This window comes from Eubalaena glacialis, chromosome 7 (assembly GCF_028564815.1).
Source record: "Eubalaena glacialis isolate mEubGla1 chromosome 7, mEubGla1.1.hap2.+ XY, whole genome shotgun sequence".
Lineage (NCBI taxonomy): Eukaryota > Metazoa > Chordata > Mammalia > Artiodactyla > Balaenidae > Eubalaena > Eubalaena glacialis.
Genome location: NC_083722.1, coordinates 85,369,228 through 85,382,646, shown reverse-complemented (window position 1 = coordinate 85,382,646; position 13,419 = coordinate 85,369,228). Strand labels below are relative to the sequence as shown.

At 42.9% G+C, this 13,419-nt stretch overlaps 1 protein-coding gene across 3 annotated transcripts in view; it reads right to left on the bottom strand.

Annotated features, from left to right (window-relative positions):
- Positions 1–13,419, bottom strand: part of PTPRG (protein tyrosine phosphatase receptor type G) — a 729,368-nt gene that overhangs the window by 129,936 nt on the left and 586,013 nt on the right. For all 3 annotated transcript variants that reach the window (XM_061197096.1, XM_061197097.1, XM_061197098.1), the window contains exon 8: positions 9,134–9,326. In XM_061197096.1, the coding sequence (XP_061053079.1) occupies positions 9,134–9,326 (193 nt within the window). The remainder of the gene's footprint in view (positions 1–9,133; positions 9,327–13,419) is intronic.

The window sequence follows — 13,419 nt, the reverse complement described above, 5'->3', positions numbered from 1 at the left end:
ACGGCACCTTGTCTACACAGGCAGAGAGGTGACATGGGACAGCCCAGACACTCATTTCGGTCCAAGCCAGTGCTTTGGAATCACAAAACCAGTCCAGAGAGGGCCCAGGAGAGAAGCCAGCAACTGTGATGACCCCCGGTTGTGCTTAGAAGAGAAAAAGATGACCCCAGAGGCCTCATCATGGTCTCCCCCTCTGTGCCTTTGTACATGGTCTCAAGGACTGGGGAGGTGACAACATTGCTTACGCCCGAGAAAGCCAAGGGTTCGGCCCATGTTCCTTGAACCTTAAGGAAAACCACCTCAACCAGTCTGTGTTGGTTTACAGAAGAATCGGTGGGAAGAACGGAGAAGACAAATTGTCTGCCTCCCAGCCACCGTGACTCCCGTGACTCCGAGGAGAGGGAGATGCACGCAAGCATCTCGGAGCCTCCCGCTCCGTGGGCTGTGAACATTCGTTGGCGACAGAAAGGGGAAGTGTGTCCCTCTGGGAGGAGGGATGCTGGTGGCCTTTATTAATCTCCAGATTGCAGTTCATAAGCACCACGGTGCTCACACAAACAAACCCAATGTCAGGGAAGATTTTCCTGGAGAGCAGAGAAAAGCTGAAGCCGTAGGAGGGTGCCTAAGTCGGCCCTGAAGATCAAACCCTGCCTACCTGCCTGGAGACAGAGGATAAGTAATGAGGTGATATTCATAAAGGGTGAAAACAATGGGCGGGCCCTGGCATCTGTTAGCAATATCAGCTCGACGGCTCCCAAGCCATAATGTGGTTCTGCCTGGGAGCCTCCTGACACCAGCGCCTGCCTCCTTCAGCGCTTCCCTTTCTCTGCTTTTAGGAGTGGTGGAGTGGCTGGGAAACGTGGCTGTTCCTTGGGACAGAGAGGAAAGCCCTCTCTCCATGGTGTTTTGATACCAACACTTCCATCCAAGTGGCTTATGGTCAAATGGATTTGGAAGATGGCTTCCCAAATCCTAGGAGCCTCTCTGATTTCAGGTCCTGGGAGTGGTGTGGAATCCTGCTCCAAATGCCCGCTTACGTTCCTCCCATTAGAGCACCTAGCCTGGGCTAGATCGTAAATGCCTCAACTGTGCCAACTCTTGGAGCAAGAATCTTTTCACTTTATCCATCCATCCATCCAACCATCCAACCATCCATCCATCATCATTCCCTCCAGTCCAATATTTACTAAGGCGCCAACAGTGAGCATTGTACCCTCTCTCCAACAAAAAAAGAAAAAAAAAAACAAACAGTTTTACCCTTTATGAGCTTATAAGGTAGTGGGAGAGCTAGGTATTAGGGAAAAAAATACATAAATGAATGTAAAATTCCAAAGCTGAGAATGCTACAAAAGAAAGGTACTGGTGCCCCGACAGTGTCTGGGCCAAGGCAGCCAGGAAACTTCATGGGGAAGGACCACTGAGTTGAGCCTTGAAGGCTGACAAGGGATGGATGATGCACAGAGGTGAGGCCGGGGCCTTCCAGGGAAGAGGCTGCTGGAACTGCAGTGCGGCTGGTGGACCGAGGTACAGGATGCGAAGAAAAGTGAAGTGCAAGGCGGGGTTGGGGAGGGGGACAGGACGTGTGGACCACGCTATGGGCCGTGGGATTCACTGGAAAGGTTTTAACTATTTCAGACAATCTGGCTTCGCATCTCTACCAGGAAGAGAATGTGGTCCCATTGTTTTGAAATGTGTTCTCCAGTGATCATGTCACATGTAATAGGTTGTCCTGAAAGCCAATGCTGACCTACAGACAAGGAAGTACAATTATTTGCAGAGTACTTTCCGTGTCCCAGGCTCTGTACTATTTGTTCTCTATACTGTCTCACTTAAAAGCCCACAAGCCAAGGAAGGGGACGTGATTATTAGCTCCATTTTACAGAAAGGAAACTGAGGCTTAGATATTAACTAGAGCACAGATGTGCAGAAGTAAATGATTGGCGTGGAATTTGAGTCCAGGTTTGCTTGACTCCAAAGTCTAGATTCTTACCCATTGCCCTTATATTGTCTCCCCATTCATTCATTTAATGAACAATGACCGTATACCTACTATATTTTAGGTACTGTTTTAGGTCCTGTTGATTCAAGGATGCACAATATCCTTAGCCTAGGAGGCCCCAACATCTACATCAAGTGGGTGCACTGACCCTCCCAGGGACTAACCCTGTGATCAAGACCTCAGTAACCTCTGCCCCAAGGACCCAAGATAACCTGCCAAAAGCAAGCCAAGCAGATAAAGACAGAGACCAGTGATTCCCGTCAGGAAGATAAACTTGATCTTTAGGAAGAGCACCCGATTGCCTCAAGGACTTTTAAAGTGCCTTCATTCACAGAAAGATAATAATAAAACTGTGTGGGGACTTCCCTGGTGGCACAGTGGTTAAGAACCCGCCTGCCAATGCAGGGGACACGGGTTCGAGCCCTGGTCCGGGAAGATCCCACATGCCGCGGAGCAACTAAGCCCGTGTGCCACAACTACTGAGCCTGCGCTCTAGAGCCTGCGAGCCACAACTACTGAGTCCACGTGCCACAGCTACTGAAGCCTGCACGCCTAGAGCCTGTGCTCCACAACAAGAGAATCCACTGCAATGAGAAGCCAGTGCACCACAACAAAGAGTAGCCCCCGCTCAATGCAACTAGAGAAAGCCCGCACACAGCAACAAAGACCCAATGCAGCCAATCAATCAATCAATCAATCAATCAATCAATCAATCAATAAAATAATAATAATAAAACTGTGTTGCTCAAGCCACCTGATGACATTTAAAACAGAGACCACCTCTTGTGGATTCATATGGAAGCTGGCAGTCCCTTGGAAAATAGAAAGAATGCTGTGTTTGGACAGAAGAGGATCTCAGTTCACGTCTCAGCTCTACCACTTCCTGGCTGAGAGGCTCTGGATGACTGACCACCTGTTCTCTCTGAATCTCAGACCCCTCATCTGTTAAAGAGAAACAGTAACACTGCATTTCTCTCTTTGCTCACCCCCACCCATCCTCCATCCAAACTGTTAGTAAATCTCAGAGGCTCTGTTACAAAATCCATCCCCAACGGATCACTTGTACATCCACCAGGATCACCCTCATCCAACCACTGTCGTCCTGCCAGGAATACTTCCATCAGCCTCCTGCGGGTCTTACAGATTCCACCGCAGGTCCTCTGCAAACATTCTTCACATAACAGTCAGAGTGATGGGTCTAAAAACCTGTTCAGATGGTTCCATAGCCCTGCTTAGACTCCTCCAAAGGCCACTGTCATAAGAACACAGTCTTAACGCCTTACCAAGAAAGGTCTTTTGAGACTTCACTCTTGCGGGTTCCCATGCCTCAGGGCCTTTGCAAAAGGACCTTTCCCTCTCAGAAGTTTGCAGGGCTGGCTCCTTATCCAGACCAACCCACCCTCTCCAGGGCAGCTCTCTTCCCCTTGGCCTCACTATGTTCTGCCACTCTTAGCAAACCACCTGATTTGATCTGCAGAACAACACAGAAGAGCTTTACCACTGACCTCTTTCTTTCTTTCTTCCCCCCTAAAACTTAAGCTCCATAAGAGACTCTTCTCCCTTATTCAGCTTTATTTCTAGTGCCTAAAACTTGTTCATAGTAGATGCTCAACAAATATTTGACAAATGGAAAGTGCATCCTGGCAGAGGTTGTTCTGAGGATTAAATAAACCATCTATGAACGGAAAAGGCTAGCATAGCACCTGGCCCATGAAAACCCCTATGTAGCCTTTTTAAGCATAGGTGTACCAGGCACAGCTCCCAGAGGAATCTCTTCAATGTAGATGAAGATGCCTGACACGGGAAAAGAAACTCACTGGCTAGAAAACATAAGCCCAAAGTAGTTAATGCTATGTTAAATGTCTATGAAATATCAACTTTATGTCAACCAATCAAAGGCAACTTACACCAACTCTCTATCTATTTACATAAAATTAGTCATCATGGGATATCTGAGCCTGTAAAAATGTTTGATAGAACATGGCATGACCTTTAAAAGTATGAGCACCCAGGATGTTGGAGAGTCTTACAGAAAAACAGCCCTACTATTTGCTTTCTTTCTTAATCACTCCCAAGGTTAAAAATTAATAGCTAGTAATAGTTATTTTTAAAAGAAGGGGGTCAAAAACACTCCATGGCGGCTGCATTAAAAATGTGCTTTCCTTAGCACTTTTCTGTGTTGAAAGTTACTAAAAGTACCAAGATAACTTTTTGGAAGAGTTTCTGGGAGGGCAGCTGCCTATAAAGGAATTAAATGTTCCATATCAGAGTTTCTTTTATTAAGATAAAGTAATTCAAGCTCATTAATGTGGTGAGTGAAAATGATTAAACTGAAAATAGAACAACATTAATATTTTCTCCCAAAATAGCAGAAAACCATGATTTCAATGTCAAACTCCTTTTAAAAGCAATCGTGGATTTACTTCTTTGTTTGCTAATTTTGGTGGAAAATGTGGTGCTCTTTCTCGATGTGTTCTGATTTAAAATAGGCTAGTTATTTAGGCATTCTCACACACTGGTACATGTCCTTAAAAACTGCTTTTAACCAAGACAGGAAGCAGTCTTTAGCACTGAAAATGCAGCTAACAAAGAGATCCCTCCATCAGCAAAAACAAAAACCATTCTCAAAAACCACAGCGTTGGCTTAGGAGACTGGAGGGGACAAAGGCCACCCACTGTCCTCTTCATTTCCTTTGCTTTTATTACATTATACAGTGTCACTTTAATTAAGCCATCAAATCAAATTATCAGATCAAGTGGTTTTGATTCCACTGTGGTTTGCACAGGTTTTGTTAAATTAATAAACCATATGTTTCATGTTGTTGGAAGTTATTTTTCTCTGTTCACTGTTCCAAAAGTCTTCACAATAGACAGTATTCAGCACTTAATCACCGAAATGCTCTTCCATGTGCCCGGGATGTGTTGCAGAATAACTAAAATGACAGCCCATTAAATCCAAAAGTCTGTATAAGTTATTTACCGACAAAGGGCAGAGTGGTGAATTGGATGTCCCTCGAACAATCCACCAAGCCTAAATATTGTTTCCATTAACTGGAAACTAAAGCTTTATATTTTTTACGGATGACATCCATTATAAATCTTTCTTCGGCAACAATACAATATTAAGATGACTTTTCCCCCTTTCTTTTGGTGTCGTACGTGGCGATGCATCTCATGCTTGGGCCTGAATGGCTTGATTCTGTTTTCTCTATTCTAGTAAGTCTGATCATCCTGACAGAAGGGCAGGATGGGGGCACATCAACTCAACCATCCCCTGCAGTGCTGTTCAATGAACACTAGTCAGTGATCACAGCCAGGGAACAAGGGAAGTGGGGCTCAGTCTACAGAGGCTCCACTTACACTTCTGGAGTGGAAGATGAAGAGGTCTTAAGGTGGATTGGTCAGTGAATGGTTACCAAGTTAATAAATCTCTAATTGGTCCTAGGATCTTGTAGTGTCATGGAAAAGCAGAACCAACCAATGGACACTTTCACAGTCATGGCCGCTGTGAAAATACCTTCAAACAAGCCTAAGATTGGGTTCCACCATCTTAGTTTGAGCCATTCCCTAGAGCAGGGGTCAGTACACTATGGTCCCCAGGCTAAATCTGGACTGCCACCTATTTTTACAAATAAAGTTTTATTAGAAGACATTTTCTACACCTACTTATTTATATATTGTCTATGGCTGCCTTCATGCTACAGTGGCAGAGCTGAGTAGTTGCAACAAGAGATCACATGGCCCAATACCTGGTCCTTAACCAAAAAAGCTTACTGATGCCTGCCCTATGTAATTAATTAATTTTTCTTTCTTCTGTGACAATAGCCCAATAAATGCACAGCTCTATGCTCAACATCATAGCTCTCTTAGGCACCAAAAGGTTCCAATAATGATCAGATAGAGAATGCGAGTCAGACAGGGTTTGTTCTTTTTGAATCACCTGAAGATTACAGAATACCACCCTTCCTTTTCCAATATCTTTTTTTGCAGAAGCCTGGAGAAGAGAAAGGGACTCCTCCTTTATACTGGCTCTTCTCTACTCAGATCTCGAAGGTCAATAATCTAAGCACACCAGGCTGCCTGATGATTGCCAGCATCTGTGGCTGGCTTTCAGCCTTTGGTGCCATGGAATTACCTGAATTTTCTTGGGGAATACAAGGAGGAGCATTTGGTCATATGGACCATGGTTCTATGAAATTTAAAACAAATGGGAACATCATTTAAAAACAAATAGGGACATCATTAGTCATTAGGGAAGTGCAAATCAAAACTACAAAGAGATACTATTTCATACCTAGTAGGATGGCTAAAATAAAAACGATGTGTAACAAGTGTTGGTGAGGATGTGGAGAAATCAGAACCTTCCGAAAATGCTGATGGGAATGTACACTGGTACAGCTGCTTTGGGAAAAGTCTGGCAGTTCTTAAAAAATGTAAACAAAGAGTTGCCCTATGACTCAGCAATTCTACTCCTAGGTTTATATCCACGAGAAATGAAAACACATGTCCACACAAAAATGTGAACATGAACGTTTATAGCAGCAATATTCGTAAGAGCCAGAAATTGGAATCTATCAATTGATAAATGGATAAGCAAAATGCGGTCTATCCATACAATGATATCTTATTTGGCCATAAAATGGAATGAAATCCGATACATGCTTAAATATGGATGAACCTTGAAACTATGATGCTAAGTGAAAGAAGCCAGAGACAAAAAGCCATATATTGTACAATTCCATTTATATGAAATCTCCAGAATAGGCAAATTCATAGAGACAGAAAGTACGTTAGTGGTTGCCTGGGGCTGGGAAAGAAGGAGCGACAGGAGAAAAAGGAGTGACTGCTAATGAGTATGGAATTTCTTTTGGGGGATGACAAAAATGTTCTGAAGTAGATAGTAGTGATGAGTACACACTTTTGTGAACATAAAAAACCACTGAAGTGTACGCTCTAAAAGAATGGACTTTATGGTATGTGAATTAAATCTCAATAAATTTGTTATTGAAAAAAACAAATAGGGATACTATTTAGCAATAAAAAGAAATGAGCTACTGATACATGCTACAACATGTATAAATCTTAAAATCCTAATGTCAAGTGGAAGATAAAAGCAAATCAGAGGTGGCCTGGAATTGAGGTTAGGAGAAAGAATTGATTGCAGATGGGCATGAAGGAACTTACTAGGGTGATGAAAGTGCTCTAAAAGTGGATGTGGTGATGGCTGCACAGCTATAAATTTATTAAAAATTGTTAAATTGTACATTCACAACAGCTGAACTTTATGGTATGTAAATTAGGCCTTTAAAAATGTTAAAAAAATAGAAAACTTTCTTACACTGCTGGCAGAAGTGTAAAGTGGTACATATAGTCATGTTGGGAAACTGTTCAGCAGTATCTAACCAGATCTGAAAATATGTGTGTCCTCTAGGCTGTAGTCATTTTACTGCTGGGTGCATACCCAACAGAGATATGTACACATGCTCATGAAAAGCCATGTTCAAGAACTTTCATAATTACCAAAACATGGAAATAATCCATATATTCATGTATATTGAAATGGATAAATAAATTCAGGTGCAGTCATACAATGAAATTCAACCATAAGAAAGAACAAACTACAACTGCGTGTAATAGCATAGATAACTCTCCAAGCCAGTGTAAAGCAAAAGAAGCAAGACACAAAAGAGGACTTACCGACTGATTCCATTTATATGAAATTGACCAGGAGGCAAGGCTAATTCATGGTCATAGTTACCCCTGGGAAAGGATAGTGTCTAGGAGTGGAGAAAAGGAAGTGCTTCTGGGAAGCAAATGATATCAGTCTCTTGATCTGGGTGTTTGTTACTCAAGTGTATTCAGTTTGTGAAAATTAATCAAGTTGTGTGCATATTACATGTGCACTTTTCTGAATGTGACACTCCAATAGTAGGTTTAAAAAAGAAAGAGGAGTGCATCTACATCTCTCTCTGTGTCTAGAAAGATCACAAAACATTTTAGTATTCACCCATCTTAAGAGTCAGCAATGGACACACCATGATCATTGTAACCTTGTAAAATGAAGAACTGATTCTCTCTATCTAAGGATGAGTCCATGGCTCTGCTCAAATTCAGAGAAAGCCCATTCAGTGGAACCTGGCCACTCTGACAACTTAATGCAATGGAAACCAGTATCCTCTCCAACTTCCTTAGGTAAGAAGGGCTATGCATCCTCTCTGCACAACTGATATATCATATGTTCAGCCCATTTATTAGGAAAGAACTTTATAATTGTCGTAACATCAGCAATTCTGAGCTACCAGATATTATACTCACTCGTGATATAAATTCCTCATCCGGGACTTCCCTGGTGGCGCAGTGGTTAAGAATCCGCCTGCCAATGCGGAGGACACGGATTCGATCCCTGGTCTGGGAAGATCCCACATGCTGCGGAGCAACTAAGCCCGTGCGCCACAACTACTGAAGCCCGCGCACCACAACTACTGAAGCCCACACACCTAGAGCCGGTGAGCCACAACTACTGAGCCCACGTGCCACAACTACCGAAGCCCGTGAGCCGCAACAAGAGAAGCCACTGCAATGAGAAGCCCGTGCGCTGCAACGAAGAGTAGCCCCCGCTCGCCACAGCAACAAAGACCCAATGCAGCCAAAAATAAAATAAATTAAAAAAAAAAAAAAGAGGCCATGTGATGTCTGGTGGGGGTGGAGAGCTGGAGGGAGACTTCTTGGCTGGTATGGAAGTTAGTAAGAAAGCTGCAGATTGGGGTGGTGGGAGCAAGTCTGAGGTCCTGATGTTTGAGCTCAGAGACAAACACCTGATTGCGGCAGGGAAACAGTTAAAAAGTAAGACACCAAAAAGCTTTAAGACATCAGCTAGTTAGGGTTGATGCTACAAAGTTAAATTACAGAGAGAAGGACTAATATGTTACTAGTCAAAAGGGCAATTCTGAAAGTATCTAACTGAAGTTATTCCCACAAATGCTTCTATTTATCATCCAGACAAGTCACTTTTAGCACAGAAACATGCTTTTAACGGCATGTTCCAATTCTTGGCTGGTTCTGAACACCTTTTCATTTAAAGTAATTTATGATAAGGAATCTTCCTCTGGGCAAGGGCACTTAATCCAAATGTACCTTTAGAGGCTTCTGTCCCCAGTGGGTTTTCTAAGAAGTCTGTCATGTCGTGGTTCCAGGCATCACGGACGGCAGACTTGGACACCACCCTGTCGTTCAGGTCCTGCTGTGGCCGAAAGTTATTTCTCAGATACTCCACTGACTTGACGTGGTCTTGCTGCTCCGTGGTGAAGATGGAATAAAAAGCCTCGAGCTGAACAGAGAACCAGAGAAAAGGAGAAAAAAGAACATCGGTTAGAAAGCTATGAGGTCCAAAGCCAATAGGGGTGACAAGAACACAGGATGGCAGGAAGTGCCCGACAAAGCTGTGTGGGACAAACCCAGCAGGACACAGGCTTCCTGCTGGAATCACTGCCAATGGGCCTATCTGGCTGCGGTTTCTGTCCTGCCAACTCACCAGGAAAACACTTCATTTGAGGGTATATAGAACTTTCGCAGTTTGTGTCTCAGACAAGAGGCCCAGTTTTTCTGCAGCAGTCTCACCGCCCCCCCTGCCCCCAGCAAGATCTTCAGTATTACAGGAAGCAGCAGAGAGTTATAGTGAAACTGGCAGGTTCTAGAGCCAGACTTCTTGGGTGGGAATTCTGACTCCATGGCTCAAGCACTCTGTGACGCTGAGAAAGTTGCTTAACTTCTCTGAGCCTCAATTCTTCCTCAATAAAATGGTGAGAATTACAGCAGCATCGACCCGATAGGGTTTGGGTCAGCATTAAATGAGATCATCCATGTACAGTGTTTAAAACAGTTCCTAAAGCATAAGAGCTCAGTAAATATTTGCGATTTAATTCTTACTAAGCATCTTCCTACACACTAGGGATCCAGTTCAGCAGTTGCTGTCACAAAGTTGCCAAACCCATGGCGTGCAGGTTAAACTGCCCAAGTTCAACATTTACCAGATGGGTAATCAGAGCCAAAGTATTCAAGCTTTCTGTAACTCAAGTTTCCTCATCTGTAAAACAGATACAATACTAGTACTGCCTATCTTAAGGTTGTTGAAAAGATTAAAATCTATGTGGCTGCCAGTAAGCCCTTAGTAAAGATTAGCTGCTATCATCATTATTATTATTAGGAAACATTTCCCATAAGACTACTGTCCAAACTTTTATGGAAAAGCAAAGAAAAAAAAAATCAGCACTCCAGGATCATATTTTTATTATCAAAAAGGATTCTTTGCAGCCTTCAACATTCTGCTTACTGGGGGCGGGGCGGGGGAAGGGTCATTCTATTATATAAGAGGAATAGAGCGGGGGCTGAGTGACAGCGACTTGTTCTCAATGGACCACAAAGTTATTCTTGTCACCAAAGAAATGGAGTGTAACGTAAAATGCCCAGCCACCAAAAATACCAACTCCTTGAGCTGGAGGAAGAAAATGAAATAAAGAAGAGAGAAACTGAACTTTTTCTGGCCCATCTGGCTCCTTGAATGCCAAATCAGAAGGCTTTCTGCAGGAGAGAATTACAAGGTGGGGTGGTGTTAGAAAAACACTTCCCAAGCAGGCGTGGAGTGACTGCCCTAAACTTCCGGCATCAGGAGGTGGCTAATGCCAACGGATAAGATAACAAGAGGATTAGGACCTGGATTTCTGGATGGGGGGGTCTTGAAGCCTGGAACTAACCTCAGTGTTTCTCAAACAGCCTCAGAGAATGACACAGAGAATGACCTGCTTCCAGTCTGACACGCCCTCTCTTTGCATGAGAAGGCAATGAATTTACATAGTCAAGAAAAATCATTTAAGTCTATGAATTCACTTATTATTCCACCTCCCCTCCAATTCTCCTGCACATGGAAAGTGATAATAAACCATGAAGCCTTTTCTGCTTTTTCATCAAGGTAATAGAAGCAGGGTGGCCTCTCAACCAGCCTGAAAGCAAAAGTAGCCCGTTATTCCCCTATTATTCTAATTTTCTACAATTCATGTAACTTCTCTTCTAACAACTCACATCGTTGCTATTTAGAATTTGCCTGTCTTCCCATTCTTCCTTCTGATGTTCCCTGTTTATAATGAAGGGAGAAAGGCAATAAAAGCAGAAAAACTAAGAAAACTGGGTTTTTACTCTGTCCAAAGGTGACCCACTCAGATGAAAATAATTGGAGGTGCTGAAAGGAAAAATCAACTCAACCTAGCAAGGTGTACTCACTGGATAGGACTACCAAAATCAGAACTGAATGCCTCCAAAAATGAGAGACGATTTCGAGACTTCCTCAGAGAAAATAACTTCTTAAAATTACATGAAAGGGATTAACAAAGACCCTCTGGAGACAGTCTAGGGAAAGACCAACCAAAATGATTAAAGGGATGGAGGGTAAATCCTGTGTGGAAAGGTTAAAGGAAGTGGAACTGTTTATTAGTGTGAAGAAAAGGCGAGTAAGGAGTAATTTGATTAAAGGCCCTTGTATGTGAAAGATGCTGACCAGCTCTTCTCTATGTCCAAAGAAGGCCAAATAAGAGGAAACTGGTTAAAGTTAAAGCCTTAGAGACGTGAGTTGAATAGAGGGAGGAATTCCTTAACTTTCAGGGTGATTTTTTTTAGAAAAATGGGCTGGGCTGCCACACATAGCAAGTAAGACCAGAAATTTTCTGGAAGAGACTAGCCATCTGTCCTGAAATACTTTCATCTCTGAGATGCCAGGAAAGGATGGCCTGGGAGACCCTCAGCAATGTGACTCGAAGGTTTGTTTATTCTCTCAAATACTTGCTTCTTTCACAGCTAGCATTTAGTTCTCCTAAAAAGTTTATTTCTGATGCCTCAGGAAAGAATTAGTCATATAAATGTAAAAAGAGGTAGGTTCTGAATTTAACACAAAAATGCTTTCGCTTAAATTGCTCTTACAGCTCAATGACATGCTATGGCTGAAAAGCTCGTCCACATCCTTGTCATTAACTCAACTTGCCCGAAGATTTCAAAGGAAGTATGCGATGGTTCTGAGAGTGAACTGATGACTTGGGCGATATTATACTGTCCCCTGGATCATAGCTTCCGTTGACAGTCTCATAAAAGAGGAAAAAGGAGGACAGGCTTAGTAGACTCATCAAACGTCCTTCGGTAGGTTGGCAGCGTTTACTAAAACTCTGTCATTCTTCTGAATTGAATGAAAATTGCCAGTGGCCTCTCCTGTTGGTAACTGGCATGCTTGGCCATTGAGTGGAAACTTCCATGATCCCCGGATTGGCAAGGGGAGCCTATACTTTTCACTTTGGCAGGTGATCAGCAATCATCTGGGCCAGAGGTTGTCCCTTGGTCCTTAACCCTTGCCTCGAGACCCAAACTCGCCAAAGGTGAACCTGGCCACCACCCGGACCTCCATTTCGCTGGATTCCGTGGGATGCCACTTACAGAGCAGATGACAATAGGAAGGTGCCTCTGACAGCGGTGCCACATGGCAGCCCCGTGTAACGCTGGAGTCATAGAACAAACTTCAAAGCTGTGTCTCTCTGGCCTCTGACGGGGCCACACTTTTGGTGTGTAATGTCTTTGACTCTTCTAGATCTAGTTAACATCCACACAGTGAACCTTCAAAAATGTACCTGAGATCACAGCACACACCTCTGTTTAATACCTTTCAACAGCCTCCCATTCTTACCGTGGAGTCCTAATGTTCTGGCCTGTGCCTTATTCTCCAAATGCAAAACGCTTCCACTCACTACCTGGGTTACAAACTCTGTTTTTAAACTCTACTTGCTAAATGTGTGACCTCAGTCAAAGTATTTAATGTTTCTGTGCTTTGGTTTTCTTACATGTATAATGGAGCTCACATCATTACCTACCTCACGTGGTTTTGGTTACTACTATTGACTGAGCTACTACAGATCAAGTGTTTGGAATAATTCCTGACGCACCAAAGGTGCCCAATAAGTATTACTGTCATTACTGTTATTATTATTATTTTATGAGGAATGTGGTAACTATGATTGCGTGTTAAGCTTACAACTATAAGAAGCTCTGCGGCTTCGCCTTCCTTTTCTTCTTTATAATATATATGTATATTTACAATGTACAGTATACACATATAATGTGTCTATGTATCTGTATAATGCATATTGCACCTTACAGTGTCTATTTATCAAACCCATTATGGGCCAGGTACAAGCACTTCATAAACATTGTTTTGGTTTCTAACTTGTTCTCAGCTCAAAATAATAACATTAAAGTAACATTGTTAATAATAATATTATTATAGCACTAACACTACCAACTAATACTTACTGAGCATTGATTATGCACAAGGCAAGGTGCCAAGAACGTTATATGCTTTCTCTTACCTAATCCTCATAGAAATCCGGTAA